This window comes from Lepisma saccharinum, unplaced genomic scaffold, assembly GCF_977018435.1.
Source record: "Lepisma saccharinum unplaced genomic scaffold, izLepSacc3.1 HAP1_SCAFFOLD_444, whole genome shotgun sequence".
Classification (NCBI taxonomy): domain Eukaryota; kingdom Metazoa; phylum Arthropoda; class Insecta; order Zygentoma; family Lepismatidae; genus Lepisma; species Lepisma saccharinum.
In genome coordinates this window covers 140,132-158,593 of record NW_028143141.1, presented here as the reverse complement: position 1 = coordinate 158,593, position 18,462 = coordinate 140,132, and the positions used below count along the sequence as shown (strand labels likewise).

Below are 18,462 nucleotides of genomic sequence, written 5' to 3'. Positions count from 1 at the left end.
AGTGAATTTTTAAAAAGATAGTGACACAAGATCCACCAGTCAAGAACAAAAAATAAAAAGAAAGAATATATTAAAACAGATAAATTATGAAATTGTTTTATCCTTTTTCTTTACACAACCTTATAGTTTCTTATGCACGGAAAACAGTGTATTGCTGCCTATGGGCACACAGTCATTTATATGTACCTTCATTCACAACGCAGTAATATGCTTCAGAACTCTCCAAATTTCAAAACAAAATTTACTGGTATACAAGTGGAAGAAAACACACCATTACAACAATAAAATTCTATTACTCGCACCAAAATTATAACTTTACATGCCTTTTTCTGTTCAGGAACAAAAAAAACTACAATATATATCTGTACAATAATACTTAAATTCAATAACAATTTGATGTCAAGTGCAGATAGTAAGATCATGTAGAGTACCTTCAAGGAAAGAAACCACTTCACAAACACATACGAGACATCTCTCCTATTTACATAATAGAAACAAATAGACACTATCAACAGTAGTGGTCTGTCAGTGAAAACAATTTCCAGTAAAACATTTACATACAATTGTTTAGGAATGTTTATCTAATATATGTCATTTTACCATTTTAAGGTGAATCAAATTAAGATTCATTACAATAAATTATGGATCTTAAAAAAAAAAAAAATCAGAAATCACACACTGTCTATTAGTAGTCTTACTTTACACATCAGAGAATGTATCTGTTTTCTCATCACATTATTTTGACGATTTCTTCTTCAGCACACACTGTATTATGTCTACAACTTGTTCCTTCACGCAAAGATGGTTGATTTCAGTCACACATGTATAAAACTCACCCTCTGAAAGATAACAAGATGTAATTTAATAAAAACTACATATGCAAATATGTTTACGATAACCAGTCAAATTCAAGTATATTTTTTTAGCCCATCATTTAGCTATAAAAGACAACAGGGTTCACAATAATTTTGCCTAACCAAATTCCCAGTTCAGTAGGAACCATGGATAAGAAAATAAAGTATCCTAAAATAAAGAAATACAAAATAAAGACAACTGACAGTGGCGTGACCAGGACTTTCTAAAAAAGGAGGGGGGTCGGCCACATTTTGCGATCTTTTCCTGCGTTCGACTTTATTTTTTTCAGGAAAATTTTAGTAGTCAGCTACATTTTGCCATCTTTTCCTGCGTTCGACTTTATTTTTTTTAGGAATACTGGCCAAAGGGGGTATGATGATTTTAAATTCCCCCATTACAGTGTGAATACTTCTCAAATTGATTTTAATTGTCCTTTTATTACAACATTAATAATTTACTTGAGGAGTGCATTTATGTATTTAAAAAATGTGGGGCTAGTTGGTGCTTAATTTTATATTATGTTACTAGTTATAAAGGGAGTCCATAAAGCCCTGCAAAAAACTAAAACTCTATAACTTGAAAACTATTAAGTTTATTAACAAAATATTTTGTGTGTACTTACAGCACGGTTCAAAGTTTATTTCCTGCTTGTTAGGTTCATCACCAAACCTCCAATTGTGCACCATTCATGTCCAAACACTGTTGCAGTCTTTTTGTGAAACCGAGAATTGCGTGCTGACGGTGCTCTCCTGGGATATTCAGAATCACATCTCTTATTTTTTCTTTTAGGTCATCCAGATTGGCTGGTTTCTGTGAATACAGCTCGGTCTTTACATGTCCCCACAACCAATAATCACAAGGTGTCAATTCTGGTGATCTTGCAGGCCAAGGTGTGGGCCCTCTTCGGCCAATCCATCTACCTTGAAATTGTTCGTTAAGAAACTGCCGAACTTGTAAGGCCGGGCCTTCACCTTTTTGCGTACGATCTTGTGTAATGTTGACTTCAGTATTCCCAGTTCAGCGATTTCAATGGACTCTGATGCAAGCTGTCCTGCACTGACTGAATCACATCGTCACTCGATCCTGGCCTTCCACTGCATGGCAAATCTGACACACTTCCCGTTGCCTTGAACTTTTCATACCATCTCTTGATACTTGCATTTGCTGGGGGTGGTTTTCCATATGTTCTCTGGAACTTTCTCTGCACTGAAACACAAGATTTTAACTCTGCAAACCACAGAACACACTGTGCCTTTTCCTGGATGGATGCAATCTTAAGTCACATGATCACGTGATTACCAGTGCAAGCGTCACTGAGCAGTGTGGCCAGAACAAAACTTTAAACTTCCACCCTTCTCACCCAAAAAATGTGTATTGTTAAACGCAACAGCTAAAAAATTATAGAGTTTTAGTTTTTTGCAGGACTTTATGGACTCCCTGTATATTACGATGAAACCAGTAAAAAAAGCACCAGCAAACCTCATTCACAAAAAAGTGTATACCATATTTACGCGTGTATAATGCGCACCCTGGTTTTTGATGGGGAAAAGTGACACAAAATTTTCTCTCGTGTATAATGCGCAGTATAATCCAGGTTCAAGAAATGGTTTTCTTAAAGACCTACAATAAAGAGCTAGTGATATCATACCAATTCAATGAGTTACCTGTTGCTATGTGGACCAAGAGGAAAATATCCTCTTGTGTAAACAGTAAGTCACCAACCCAAGCCCCCTCCCCCCCCTCCACTGTGTTTAGAATCCCAAAGCTTTCACTCTTTAACCACCTTATTTATTCTGTAATAATAGAAAGGGTGATCAAAATTACATTATGCATTTGCAGTGCTCAGGAAGTTATTTTCCATTATTTCTTGCCCAACAAATACCGCTGATACACATCGCATCACATGTGTCGCAGAACATTATATTACAAAGTGAAAAATCGTGGAAAAATGCCCTTTAAACTTTTATGCTTGATTTTGCTCATTTTCCCTTTACTTTCTCTAAAAATAAACCCTTCGAAATATATACTTTTCCCATGACTGACGTAACATTTATAAGAGGCCCATTTAGGACCCTCAAACTAGAAGTTAGCAGAACAAGACTTCTTTCATTAAGGCATTTACAAACTCCTTATGTCATATTATTTGGCCAGTAATTATTATTTTCTTTCTTCTTATCTTTTCTTTCATCCAAAGTACCACAAAAATCGGAACGTTCCTTCATTTTGTGATGAGCTTATTTCAACTGAATTGCATATTAGTGTTGCCATCTTGAACGGAATACTGTTGCCATATTCAGAAACCACAGAATTCAAGCTTTACAACAATATATAACATGATAGGGTTCCGTAAACATGAAAAAAAATATTCCGTGCATAGTATGCACCAAAGCTTTTGGGTGCAAAAAAGTGCACATTAAACATGAGTAAATATGGTAATTTATCACATTTTCATTCATTTTATGCAATAAATTATGGACCAATATGAAAATTTAACCAAAATAATAAAATACAGATGCAAATTCTCTACAGATCTCTTATAAAATTGCAAATGTTTCATGAAGAACATGCATACCTTATTAATATTTTTATTTAATGTGTGTAACCAGGACACTTAAATAGCGTTTGCCTCAAAAAAAAGGAACATGCCCACTCAGATATTACTTCACACAGCTATGCCTTTGTGTTCATAAAAATGGCAGAATTTTACACCAAATTACAGGCCATTTATAGACCAATAAAACCCTCAATTGGCCATTACCAGCAGTATGTCAATAAATAACCTGCTAACAAATACTATATTATTTTTCAATTAGTAACTGGCAATACTTACCACAAAGTGTTGTGATTGGTAAAACTGCTAAAACAGCTTCATCAACTTTTGCATCTTTAAGTTTTAATGCCATTTTATCTACTTTATTCAGGAAGTCTAGGATTTCCTTATTCCACGACTTGTAACCTATAAATACTACTGCAAACTCTTGTTTGTTTGGTTTCATGAAACCAACCTGAAAAACAGAATAATAATTTTAAATTAATGAAAATTCTTAATTAACTCTGAGCTGACACCACCATAAATTTATACAAATAGTCTTACAGTTTCCCACTGATACAGTTGCTTCAAATTGTAACAATTAAAAGTTGTTCAAAATACTGATTAATATTAGTGTGTAAGTAGTCCACTTCTGTTATATGCATCAATTCCTTTCCACAAGTTCTGTTTTAAAATATTAACAATTACATCAGGATATTCAAATCCAGTTTTCACATAATACTGGTGTAATATAAATGGAAACTTTGAATGATTTCTTTTGCATGATTTCCAGGATAATTACACTCTCTCAAAGTGTCATGCAACATTTTCCTAGACTAAAACACCAGAAAGTTTTCGATAATTGAAATTCCAACCAATACTGGAAATTTTACCTGATATTAACTGTTTATAAATTCAGTCTGCATTATACATCTTGCAGTAATTTACATTTTCAAGGACGTATTGGGTCTGGACCCCTCCTCCCCTGGGAAGACTTAATAAGTACTAAAATTAAATAATGAAAATATACTTGTTGTTTAATCGAAGGTTATTTCCGCTGAACTTATTGGAAGGCAAGAGTTATATTGGGATCATACGACTTTGGATGACAGTACCAAAGAAGATTTATGCAAGATTTACTACTTATAATAATATGTATAAAATATTACCAGGAACTTTACTTTTCGTCCACTGGATCTAACATCTTTTTTTGATATTCAATCAATATTCAATTCTTTAACTATCTGACATTAATTTTCTTGCCAGGCCATTTTCTTTATAAATCTTGCTAACCTTGACTATACGTAAGTTAGATGATGAATACATGCTGTTATATCACTATCGTTATACAGCCTTTTTACCTATTCATGTATAAAAATATAATTATAATGTTTTAATTTAAACATTATTATTAATATTTTGAGACACTTGATTCACCCCCTCCCCAGAATGTATTTCTGGATACATGCCTGGCTGGATTGTAATATATGATGATAATGAGACATAAATAACATTTTAGTCAAACAATAATGTCTTGAAAAGAAAGTAGCAGTGGCGCAACCACAGGGGGGGGACCCTAACCTTGGACCGAAATGAGTTCGGGGGGGGGGGGGGGGGGCAAACATTGATGGCCAAGTACCTGCAGGGGGCAATCGCCACCCACAACTTCAAAATTTATGCAAATAAAAATACTTTTCGTAAAATTTTCTTGCTTGCTTCGCTCGCAATACCTGCCTGCTTTTCTTAGTCTTATCAAGTTCAGAACCGTAGTTAGGTTGCAGCGGGGGTCGGCCCTGGGTGTCGAATGATCTAAATGTAAATAAGTTGAAAGATTGATTGATTTGTGGTTGTAAGTCCACTTTACGCACAGAAAGACTAATCTGGACTGAACCTACAGTTTAAATTGGGATCCGAACCACTGTGCCTCCACCGGGTATCGAATCCGTGATCCCTTGATCACATGGTAACGATGTTACCACTACACCATCAGGGAGGCATGAAAGTTGTAAAAGAGAGAATGCATTGGCGGCATCCCGTAAAATTATTTGCACCCTATTAAATCAATATTGATTTCAGCCTGCAAAAAAAAATTGGATCCAAAAATTTTCTTGCTCGCTTCGCTCACAGTTTATTTTTGTTCTCTGTGATGTATTGTAAATTACCAGACAGAGAAATAAGACTTGTCTTCATTGATTTTGATTTAAATGCATGGACAATTGTTTCGAGGAAAGGGAGCGTGCACATTTGGGAAAATTTATGTATTGATTGATTTGCTTTATTATACTTCGCGTCTTGTGCCACATTTGGCTAATTTGCGAAGATGGGGATAAGTGATGAAATTGATTAATGGACACTCACAAAAATCACTGCCAAGGCCAGTATCCGAACCCGGGACCCCTGGCATCGTAGTGCAACGTGCTAAACCAATCCGCCACGGGGGCCGGCTGACAATTTATGTAATTTTTGCTGTTGCATGTTGTGAGATGAATGAATAGGTTGTGTAATGTATTTAAATAATATATGTTGTATATAATATGTATTAAATAAACTTTGAATACATACACAATTTAGTGTCCATGTCGCTCTATGTTGCATATATGTGAAACATATCATGCATGAAAGTTATACATGTTAACACTGTAACGACGGACGGGTCTTTTAGGCCCGGTTTCAATTTTTATACCTGTCTAATTTTTTAATGCTGCAAATTAATGTGTTCTCCTTCCGTGACTTTTCGTCAATTTCGAAGGCCTTTGAAATCATTTATTGTAATCTTTGGTTATTTTTTATGTTTGGTCAGAAAATGTATTACTCGCGTTGCAGACGGACGGGTCCTTTAGGCCCGATTTTAATTTTTAAAAATATAGGTCTATTTTTCTACTGCAGAAATATCCCTCTTTGCCTCTGTAACTTTTCAAGGATAGTCACAACCTTGAAAAGCGTATTCCTGGTCCCCTTGGCTGAGTGGTTAGCACATCGCACTGTGACGTCAATGGTCCCGGGTTCGAATCCCCCTCGGCAATTTTCTTTGTAAATGTCCATTCATCAATTTCATCACTGATCCCCATCTTCGCAAATTAGCCAAGAGGCACAAACCGCGAAGTAAAATAAAATAAATAAATCAATTGAAATTCTATACAGTACCCTTTGCCTGTTCAGTTTACCCAGCAAAAGCAAATAACCTAAGTTGCAGACGGATACTGCAGAAAATGTTTCTTTTTGGTTGTCGACAATAGTCTGCATAACTATTGTTGGTTATTTCAGTTTGTTGGTTTCAAAACACAGGTGCCGCAATTTTCCAGAACTTTCTGAACAAATCTGCATGCACACTTTGTTTGGTGCAGAGCATCTGTGTAGTTTGGACGACGAATTTGTTCGTTCTCACGAGTTCTTGTGTATAATTGAAGAAATACAATGGCTCGCGTACCAAATACACGAAAGCTTAGGTCTCGTGTCTCGTCTCCAGGTAAGCTCGAACCTATAAGAGATGTATTCGAGACTTGGACTGTTTACCTCCGAGAAACGTACATTCCTGATGGCATCATGACTGTATATGAACAACTGGTCAATTTTAGATAGCGATGCCCTTTTATACAGTGCATGCCGTCGAAATCTGCTAAATACGGAATCAAGCTGTGGCTGATTTGTGATTCTCAAACAGCTTCTGTTTTGAAGGCTCAAATCTACAAAGGAAAGGAAGCTGGAGTTAATAGGGAGAAAAATCAAGTAGAGAGAGTAGTGAAGGACTTAGTGAAGGAAATCGAAGGTAGTGGAAGAAACATCACGTGCGATAATTTCTTCACCAGTGTATTTCTTGCAAGGGATCTACTTGCCAAGAAACTTACTCTGGTCGGCACGATGCGAAATAACAGAGAGCTGCTGCCAGAGTTTACTGCCACAAAGCAGCGAGTGTGTTGCTCCACTTTGTTTGGATTTCAAGATGATCTGATGATAGCATCATATTGCCCCAAGAAGAACAAGGTGGTGATTCTACTTTCTAAGTTCCATGAACAGCCGAAAATCGACGCTTCCACAGCACAGCAAAAGCCTGATGTTATAATTACTTACAATAAAACAAAATTTGGTGTTGACCAAATGGTGCGAAACTACAGTGTGAAACGAAAACCTCGGAGATGGACAATGGTTATATTTCATGACATGATCGACTTCAGTGCACTAAATGCATTTGTTTTGTACCAAACAGTACATCCGTAAGAATTGGGAGCCAAATCGGGTAGACGTAGAAGGTTCTTGCAGTACCTGGGAAAGAAGCTCAGCGGCAAACTAGTAATGGACGAGCAAACCAACGGGTGTTCAAATGAAGAGCAAGGTGTACAGAAGCAATCCAGAAGGAGGTGTTATATTTGTCCATCAAAAATCGATCTGAAAACAAGGACAGTGTGCTCGAAATGTATGCAAACGTTTGTACTCAGCATTCACGTGTTCTATATAACACATGTTAATTGAAGTTGTAAGTTATTCTTGACAAAAAGTAGATAATAAAAATATGTAAATTCTTACAAATCATTACTGATAACTGGACGTATGATAAAAATGTTCCAAATGTAAGAAAACTATTACAATCAAAACTCAAGGGTTTCTTTATAACATATGTTATTCAATGTTTAAATTTCTTTTGTAAATCATGTTACAAATTAGAAACATGTAAATGGTTAAATGTCATTAATAAATAACCTGAAACATTATTTTCAGTCATTGATATCAATTAGAAAATTTGAACGCCTGAAAAAAATGTATAATATTTCCCCGGGTCGAATAGACCCGATCCGACAATAACGTATAGTCATTGTAGCCGTCGTTATAGTGTTAATGTAAACAAGAATTATATTTGGAATGCATTTATCAAGCACTTTCTGTCTTTCAAAAATAGTCTGTGTGCTTGTTTTCCATTATTAATGTCAAATTGAACGTGTTGAAAAAATAACTCAAATTGCTTGTTCGAACACAAATGTTTTAGCACCAACTTCTACCCCTTTTTGGATAATTTACGAGGGTAATAACATCTTTGATACTACTACTACTACTACTACTAATAATAATAATAATAATAATAATAATAATAATGTTGGTCCCAGGTTCGAATCCCAGCTTGGGCATGGACGTTTGTGAGTGTTCATTCATCAATTTCACCATATCATCACTCATCACTATCTTCGTAAATTAGCCAAAAGTGGCACAAGAAGCGAAGTAAAATAAAGCAAATCAATAATAACAATAATAATAATAATGTTATAATAATAACACTATTATTATTAAAATTATTATTATTATTTGTACATTTATCCTGGTACTTGCCCCCCCCCCCCAGACAAAAAATCATGGTTGTGCACACAAGGGGACAATAATAAAGAGAACTAATTTATTTCATTATAAACAGAAATGACCTTGTTTAATAATAAGCTGCTAATCTTATAAAATAAAAAGTAAAATATTTTGGTTAAGATCCACCACCACACTTGAAACCCTGGCATGGTGCTATCTTGGCAGTAGTAGCATTTGATGGCTACTGCTTATCAGGCTGTTTTCTGTTTGGAGATGAGAAGTCAGCTGATCGAGTCATCTTGAATATTCTTGTCTGACTCATTGGACCATCATGAAGGTGCTTAGGGAGACTAGAGCTAGGACCCCAAACATTTACATTCTCTGCCACTTTTGAAGGTGATCTGATCAGCACCATGCTCCAGCATTATCATGGATCAACACCAAAAATTGGGTTGCTCACCAGGAATTGAACCTGAGATGCAGCTAACCATTCAGCTGTGTGAAAGCCAACATTATGGTCAATACTAATGATGATAATTCGACCCAAGATATTGTCCTATGCCTTCGGCTAGAAAATTCGTTTTTGCATATTATTTATAAGCCTAAACAGCACAAGTTTAAACTACTGGCATTTTCTATTAGTATAAAGATCAAACTACAGTTGCATTGTACAGTGCTTGCCATAGTTTGACATTCTTGTTCCTTGTTGTAATCCCATTACATTTCACGTTATTGTGAAATGTCACTAGTTTGGTTTATCTGCTATATATTCTCACAAATAATCACTAGAAAATAATTTCTTTTGAAAAAAATACTAGATAACTTATACAATTTCTATTATTTATGTGATATACAGGAAAGCACAAACAGAAGATGATGGAAGAAAATTAGGTATGTATGTTTAATTAATAATAAATAATTAAAATTAACTAGAAAATCAACAGCAACTGATTAGCCAATTACGTGCAGGCAACAAATAATTTATGTTCCTACAACAAAATGATTGAAAAGTGTAAATTTGAAAATTCAACCAGAGGTGGATTATATGCTGAAGAAAAATTTCTGTACAATTTTTGACTTGCAAATGCTAATTAGATTCATGAGACAGAAGGGTTTAAATTTTACCCTCCTCCATGATGTCATCATGAACTAACAATTATAATTTATAATAAAAATAAAACATTATAAATATTCACTATTTCCTCAAATCTAATTAGTTTTTTCCGTGTTTTGGCGTCATGTGCTGCCTTTACAGGTAATCTGTCTTGAACAAAAATCAAACTATCATAATAATTATTGCATGAATGAAGATAAATTGCAAATTTTACGTGAAGACCCCAATTGGTCATCTGATCTTCATTAATGTATGTAAATGTAACCAGATTACTTCAAAAGATTTTTTTCTTAGAATATGTTTACACTGAAAAAAATATCATTCTATTCCTTAAAAAGTGCTAATTTACAGAACGATTCGATCAGTAAAACTTATTAACAAAAATCTGTTGATCCCAACCAAGTTCTAATTCATTCTTACTGTTAACATGCAAAATAATTATGGTGTTCTAAGAGTACCACAATTGAACTTACTTTTTCAAACATGTGACTTAGCATGTAGATTATCCCTACATTGAACTGGGAGAGCATGGGATATCCTTGCACAATCAAGTTATCCTCTCTCCATAAATCATCAACCGTATCCATAATATCACAGAATGCTTCCCTTTCCACCTCCTGGTTGGCACCTTCCATGGACTGCCAAAGCTCCGATCCAAACTCTAGAAGCTTCGTATCACCTCCACACTTTAGCTCCGGGATCTGGTCTCGAAATTTCTTCACCACACACTCTTCCGACTGCTCGTACAACTTGCGAGCACGCGATCGTGTGATGGCTCCCACAAATGATGCTTTCTTCTCTGGTTCGTAATGGAAATGTTGCTTGGCTATATCTCTCACTTGATTTCGTATTCTCAGCAAACGCCCAAGGCAAAACTTCGAGCTGTGGACTGTCGAAACGGGTTTTCCAGTCTGAATCTTGAAGTCTCTTAAAGAACCATTAAACTGTAACAGAAATGGAGCACTGTGTGAATGTAATGTAATCAAGGGATCGCGCAAAGTTCTTTAAACTGTATATCCAGTCACAATTAGCTTTTTGAGAATAAAGTGGACTTAAAACAAACTTTTATATGCTAAAAAAAAAGTATTTAGTGTTAAAATGCACATGCTATTCAAAACAATTAAGTTTTTTAAACATTACTGAAAATCTATCTATATATATACAACCTTAGTGACAATGAAGTTCGACCAGTCACAAATATAGGAGTGCGTTGTGAAAGAAGGAGAACACATGCATATGCTGAACATATTTTATTCAGCAGGCTACATGGAACAAAGGAAAACATAAATTTCTGCTTCAACGCAGCAATGTATGGTGTCCACACAAAATAAAACATTTTCGTCCATCTACACGTGACATTGAAGTTCGACCACTGTTAGAGGGGATCCTGTTTACCATGGTGTGACGCCGCCCCGTCGGCGAATAACTGTGGCAATGCGTCGGGGCATGCTGCGGACGAGTCGTTCAAGGTATTCCACATCGATGCGGTGCCATTCCTCCTGCAGCCACTGTCGTGGGTCCCCTCTGTTGCACACGTCGCTTAAGAACACGCCACACATTCTCAATGGGCTAGAGGTCGGGACTCGATGGTGGCCATGGCAGAGTTCGCACGTGATGGCGAGTCAACCATTCTCTTGTCAGCCGCGCTGTATGAGGCCTGGCATTGTCGTGTTGAAAGATGAGACGCCGCCTGTGGAACAGGTGCCTTCGCACTGTGGGAAGATGCCGCTCCAGTATGCGTGTATAGGCGTGTGCATTCACAATGCCCTCACGGACGTGTAGTGGGCCAACCCCAGATGCCGTCATGCAACCCCATACCATCACTGACGCAGGTTTCTGTACCCGACGTGCATAACATTTTGCTTCATTCTGTTCCTCCTTCCGACAAATGACTGTTTTCCGTGTTTTCCCGTACACAACATTGAAAATGGATTCGTCCATCCACAAAACCCTGTTCCACTGTCGAAATGTCCATCCCCGGTACATTCGTGCCCACCGTAGTCGATTGCCTTTGTTCAACATGGAAAGGAAGGGTTTACTTTTCGCCTTGTACACTCGGTAACCGCATCGCTGTAGGTAACGGCGAATGGTTCTGGTTGACACTTCAATGTGAAAGCGTTCTCGAGTCCACAGTCGTAATTCGGCCACAGAAACATGATTGTTGGTCTGGATATAGCACCTAAATATCCGTAGGTCACACACGCTCAGCAGGCGTTTTCGACCGGGGGCCTTACCTGGCTGGCTCTGTAGTACCCGTATTTTGGTGGTGTTTGATGATGCAGTGGACGGTTGACTTGGGTAAGTTCAGTTGGCACCCTATTTCCCGTTCACTGAGGCCATCCCGTTGCAACTCCACCACTCTTCTCCTCACGGTGTTGTCAATAGGTTTGCCCCTGGCCATGGTGATGATGCACTGCGGTTCCTCGGTGCACAGCACGTGCTTATATACGGCGGACTCCCTTATCGTGTCCGTGACGTCATGCTTCCGTTGAATGCGCCACTATCTGGAATTTTCCGTATGGGTCTGGTGCCTGGTCGAAGTTCAATGTCACGCGTATAGTTCCCCGTTTTCGTTCTTTACGTGACCTTGGGTGCAACATCCTGGGATCACGATTCTTGCCTGCTCACATGCCTCCTCTTACACACATGCGTCACTTCTGCGGGTCACCCATTCCACCGCCTATGCCTCTGTGCATTTAATCACGTATTCCTTTCTGGTCGAACTTCATTGTCACCAAGGTTGTATATAATAATGGATGTATGTGTGTATATATGTATGTATGTTTGTTCCGGCATAACTCTCGAATGACTTACAATCTGGAAAGAAATACTCTGGGGGTAAGACCCCTGGCACCCCTAGGGTTGGGGGTGGGAAGGAAAGGTGACATGTAAAAATAATCGAAAACGACGGAGATTAGTGTGGAATCCATACTTTTCGGGGTTGCTAAGATGGATAGTGACACTCCCAATGCCATTCAACTCCAAGTTCATCACCTATTGGCATGGAGAGTGAGAGGGGATGAAAAGTAAAATGTCAAAAATGACATAACTCTCGAACGCCTGGAGCAATTTCAACCAAACTTTGTACACATATGACTTACAATCTGGAAAGAAATACTGTGGGGGTAAGACACCTCTGGCACCCCTAGGTTTACATATAAAAATAATCGAAAACGACCGATATTAGTGTGGATTCCATAGCTTTCAGGGTCGCTAAGATGAATAGTGACACTCCCAACGACGTTCAATTTATTTATTTTTGCTCCTCGAGGTGAAACTAAAAATGTTGTTTATAATCCAGTTCATTATTTTCCTGTCTAATTGGATAAATAAATACCCGGGCATTGCCAGGTAATCAGCTAGTAAATTATAAAAATCAACTACACAAATCAACATATATGTTACCTGTCAGCAATAGGCCAGTTCAAGAAAAAAGTTAAATTTATTTTCATTCCCAAATCCTGGCAAATACAAAAACACTTAATTCTTTGGGACTTTTCCAATATTTCCTGGAACTCGGCTATGTTTATGTTCAGTGTATCCAGAAATCCCCATACTCCCAGATTATACAGAGCATTCCCTGACATTCACTACAAGACTTGGCGGCAAGCAACCCGGCATCAGCACTTGTCTTTCCCGGTCTGCGACAGTCGCTAGAGTCGGCTATTAAAATTACAGTTTTCATATTGTATACTAACCTTGACTACAGAAGGTGTTGAAAATGATGTCCCTCTGCTGCAACACATTCCTGGCATCTCCGAAGGAAATTGGCATTTACACGTGCAAGTTTGTCTACTGTAATTCTCCCGATTTCTCATACAATACTCTCTTTTAACTCATGGATGGTGTGCAGATTGTCTTTGTATACTTTATTTTTTAGATTTCCCCACTTTTCTTTCCACTTTTATTCAGAACTGACCCTGTTATTCTAAACTTTTTTACAAGATTTAATATAGTGTTCCTATGTGGAACGGGAACACCAGGAAATTTCGTTGCAAAACGTCGTCGCACTTCTCCACAATTCCTCTTTCCGAAGTAACACTCAACAAGATAAATCCTTTGTTGTAATGTAAACTTTTGTGGTGCCATATTAAGCCACAATCTTCAACACAGGGACACGACACAACACAACATCCGAGGAAGGATTATACTGGCGTCAGTCTGCAACGTCAACAGAAAGGGAAAGAGGGCGAAGGCAGGGAGAGCAAAAAAAACAACAGACTGTGCAACTGTCGCGGACCCGTTCACCGGGAAAGACAAGCACTGACGCTGGGCCGCTTGTGGCCGAGTCTCATAGCGAATGTCAGGGCATGCTCTGTGTTACATAATATATATTACCCTTAGATATATATACATTTATTTATAACATATGTATTTATGTATTTACATTATAACATTTTTGCAAGCAAACAAAATCAACAAGTCAGCATGACATCAAAAATAAAAATTTAAATTATGGCAAAGGAGCCCATATCTGCATTCTGAACCTTTCTAATAAGATTAACACCTAAATTCATGAACGTCCTAGGGCTTGTAATCAACAGGTTGAGTTAGTTTACTACCAATTGTCCTGTGAGGATAAATGAATGTAAAGTTGAACATTAAAGAATAACTACTAATTTTCAACACAGTCCCAACATGATACATACAAGTAAGGGTACAGGGACTTCTCGGACATACTGTAGATTAGAATCTAAGATAACCAGTGAAACTATACTCACATTCATCCATTTTATGCAATTCTCTTCCCTTCTTTTCGCTGCCTCTTCCGGATTCTCGTCCTGTTCGCTCTCTGCAGACACTGCCTTGTTACCATACGGCCACCTGATCCTCATGCTCTCTATCTCTTCCTGAAGAACTCCCAGCAGTTCCACCGGTTCAAGCTCTCCTTTCTTGCGCCGGTCGTTAAAGGACCCCTCTTCTGTCCTTGGGTCCAAGTTTAGAGTGGCTGTGTTTTTCTACAAAACCCAAGGAAAGAAAATAGAAGCTATTACTAAGAACATGCAAAATGCATGAAGTACACACTGTACTGCTAACTTCAGGTGATTTCAAAAGATGGACAGTGCATTTTCTTATCATATTTTGTCACGAAATGTTGTAAACTTACGTGCAAATTAGACTAAAGACAACATTTGTAGTTAATTTGCCAACGTTAACACTTTGTGTATGCATAACTCCAAGAGCAATGATGATTACTAATGAAAAATGAATATTTCTGTAATGAAAATGATTTTTATAATATTCCATGTTTTTCACATCAGTGATAGAAAGTGAATAATATGCATATTAAGTTGGAAATGTTTATTTTTTACGATAAGTGTAGATTTTCCAAATAAAATTTGAGATATTTTTATCAAAATAAAACCCACATGTAATAATATTAAATATAAAATTTGAACAGGAAATTTAACATGTTTTGTAGCGTAACTTTGCAGTTTCAATTACTTTTATGGAGACAGGTTATAACTTCAATCTACTTTCTGATCTATTTCATAAATTACTTATTACTTTTATGTAATATGTCAGGGAATATTAGTAAATAGTATAAATGCAAATGGGCTCCTATGTAGCCAAGTTGCTAATGCTCTCGCCTTTGGTGCGAGCAGTCCCAGGTTCGACTCCCAGTGAGAACCCCCAAAATTTTGGCATTGACCCAACGTCGTAAGGACAATTGGGAAGCTGCTTGAAAAGAAGTAGCGGGCTCCAGTCACAAACGGCAGAAAAACAGTGGTGATGGGATCCGATGTGCTGACCATGCGTCACAAAATGAAAAGCCACTCTGGTAGTTCAAATGCTGTTGCGCCACAGATTTTAGTTTTAGTTTATAAATGCAAATGATTTTCACTGTGCATGTATCTTTGAACACAAATGTAATGTGCAAACATTTCAATTATTGTCACATATCATCCAATACATATTAACCTACATTAACGTATCTTATCTTCTAAAAAAAAGAATAACAAGCAGGTGTATGATCTTATACCTAAGCAATCTACGTACCAATGCACTGTACCCCACAACTTGTTCCTCCTCTTCGAGCGGTTCCATTTCATACTTTTCTAGAAACATATCTACAACCATATTCTTCAGCTTCTTTATGCGAATATCTTCATATTTTGATTTCTTTTCATGAAACAATCTTATGTTATTTTCTATAACTTCCACCTAGTGCAATTAGGGAAAAAACATTTATATTTATAAGAATGTATATTATATGTATATTGTTTTAACAGACAGATGCATTTAATAATTAAGCATACTTCAAATAGCAGAAGATATTCACAATTCACAAACAAAACTTGTTTGATGCCTGTGATTGAAAAACAAAAATTACAACAGAAATTTTTGAAAGTTCACAGCAAAGTCAGTATCATTTAGCTTTAAGAGCCAAAAGAAAACAAATTTAATCACAATTTGTGTTGCTATGCCTAAAATTTGTGTTTGTATGCCTAGATTTATAAAAGAAAAAAGATCTTATCTTACCAGTTTTCCCTTTCAACTTATTTAAAGCCTTAATCCTTATCAGGTAAAAATTTTACACTAATGCTTAAGATGAAGTAATATACCTGGTAGTTCTTGAAAGTCTGAGAACATTTCTTTAACTGTTCCAGAAAGTCTTCTGGTATGGATTTCTTTGGAAACATAGCTTTACTCGGTATTTCTGGACCTACAAGAGAAACATTATTTGAATGATTTATCAATTAAGACACTTTAGTCTTCAATTGGCCATACTTCAAAACTTGCTCTACACACACACACACACACACACACACATCATAATTTCAAGAATGTAGTGACAAGGAACATACAAGGTAGTGATTGCTGCTACAACTGTTTCAAGCATTCCCATTGGCTGGTAGCTTTTTGGGGTAGTAAATAATCTGTGGTGGTTAGGCTAGGCTTGTTGGGTTTAGTTCTTAGAAGACGACGATGACAAAAATGGTTGTAGCAGCAATACCAACCAACATACAATGTGGGAGGGAGAGATTACACATATTACATAAAATAAAAGTTTCCTACTTTAAACAGGCATATTCACAATCTTCACCATCTATGACCTACAGACTATTTAAAAGATGTGCTTTCTAATCCAATATTTTGGTAGAGAAATAATACATTTTCCAGTATACTAGTCAAGAAAAGTATTGTATCAGCAAATAAACTGCAAGTTTCATGTTCAAGAGTTCGTGTTGCATCATTTCATGGCAAAATGAGGTAGAAAATGTAACCCTATCTTTGAAAATTACTTAAATGGAAATTTCCATCTTTCTAGTTACCTATAAATTTTACACAGTATCGGCAATTTATATTTCCACTCTCATAGCATCTGATAACTGTTTAAAATATGTGAAAGTTAATCCTTTAGTGCTCTAATTTATTTGATTTTAAATTAAATATTTTCTTGTCTTGCAACATTTACATTAACTTTGCAATACTGAAAGAGGTTCAGTTTCAAATATGTTCTGCTCATTGTTGATATGACATCTTCTAGTTCACGGACATTAAACTTCCACCAAAAACAAATAGAGGTGGGGAAGGTGCATGCTCTTTCCGTGCAGTGCTCACCCTAAATAATTTCCAGTTCAATTTGTATCAAATGTTTGCTTTTGAATTTCTGGACTTATTAAAAATGTCAGGAGCAGCCACTATGCCACTACATGATGGTTTTATTTGAACAGCCATATTCACACATTTATTTTGCTTATGTTTACTTCCAAGAACTTACCAAAGTGTTTCCTTAGAACATCAAGCCATGGTCTTGCTTTCTCTTTCCCAATATACTCCAAACAAACAACATAAACTTCAGAATTTCCTTCTTTGCTAGTAGCTGGCTTACATACATTAACAACTGTGAACATACAACAGAGAAGGTAGAGCAAACAGATTGTCGCCTCTTCGTAGAACGTAAACATCTTCAACAGGAAGCTTCCACCTGAAATCAAAAGTTAATAATTTATAAACTCATTCCCTGAGTTTATTACTCTTTTTTTTTCAAGGAGGGCAGGGAAATTTAAACATTACTTTCTTTAATTTTAAAAGTTTCAATTGCTTGCAAGATTTCAACCTCTGACAGTAAAGGCATTATTAATTTTAAGCAGCGAGTAAAATCAAAATTATTCACATACGATTCCTGCTTCAACACTATAGTGAACTCTTACCCCTAGAAATTTACTTTTCTCAACATTTCAACACAATATACAATCTTTAAATATTAAGGCTGAGCCGATACCACTTTGAACAGATTTCTGCTGATACCGATACTGATGCTTGAAAATTGTAATTATCAAAGTTGTTTAAAATATCGATTAAAATTAGTGTCTCGCAGGATTTTTTACGAAGCCCGTAAAAGACCAAAATACCAGGAAAGTAATGGCCACTATTGGTAAATGAATTCCACGCGATACCTTCCGATACAGATAACACTGGTATTGGTCAATACCAATACACCAGCACCAGTATCAGCTCAGCCATATTAAATATATATATATATTAGGTGTACAAATTCATTCTCGGCCCCTAAAATAATTCACCTTTTAAACTTTACTGTTGCAACTGTTCAAATTGAAACTTTCCCCACTACGTTGCTGCATGATAATATAAGGCTCCGCATGGCAAAGGAACTAAGGAGATGCTCTATTGATTGGGCTGGGAAGTTCTGCCTCATGCAGCTTATTCCCTG

At 36.7% G+C, this 18,462-nt stretch overlaps 1 protein-coding gene across 2 annotated transcripts in view; it reads right to left on the bottom strand.

Moving 5' to 3' along the window:
- Positions 1-273: 273 nt before the first annotated feature.
- The window catches only part of LOC145982832 (cap-specific mRNA (nucleoside-2'-O-)-methyltransferase 2-like), a 30,122-nt gene continuing 11,933 nt past the window's right edge, over positions 274-18,462 (bottom strand). For both annotated transcript variants that reach the window (XM_083116195.1, XM_083116194.1), the window contains exons 8-14: positions 17,509-17,715; positions 16,349-16,449; positions 15,783-15,947; positions 14,504-14,740; positions 10,256-10,726; positions 3,686-3,860; positions 274-839 (exon numbers count right to left, since the gene is read on the bottom strand). In XM_083116195.1, the coding sequence (XP_082972321.1) occupies positions 736-839; positions 3,686-3,860; positions 10,256-10,726; positions 14,504-14,740; positions 15,783-15,947; positions 16,349-16,449; positions 17,509-17,715 (1,460 nt within the window). In that variant the 3' untranslated portion in view covers positions 274-735. The remainder of the gene's footprint in view (positions 840-3,685; positions 3,861-10,255; positions 10,727-14,503; positions 14,741-15,782; positions 15,948-16,348; positions 16,450-17,508; positions 17,716-18,462) is intronic.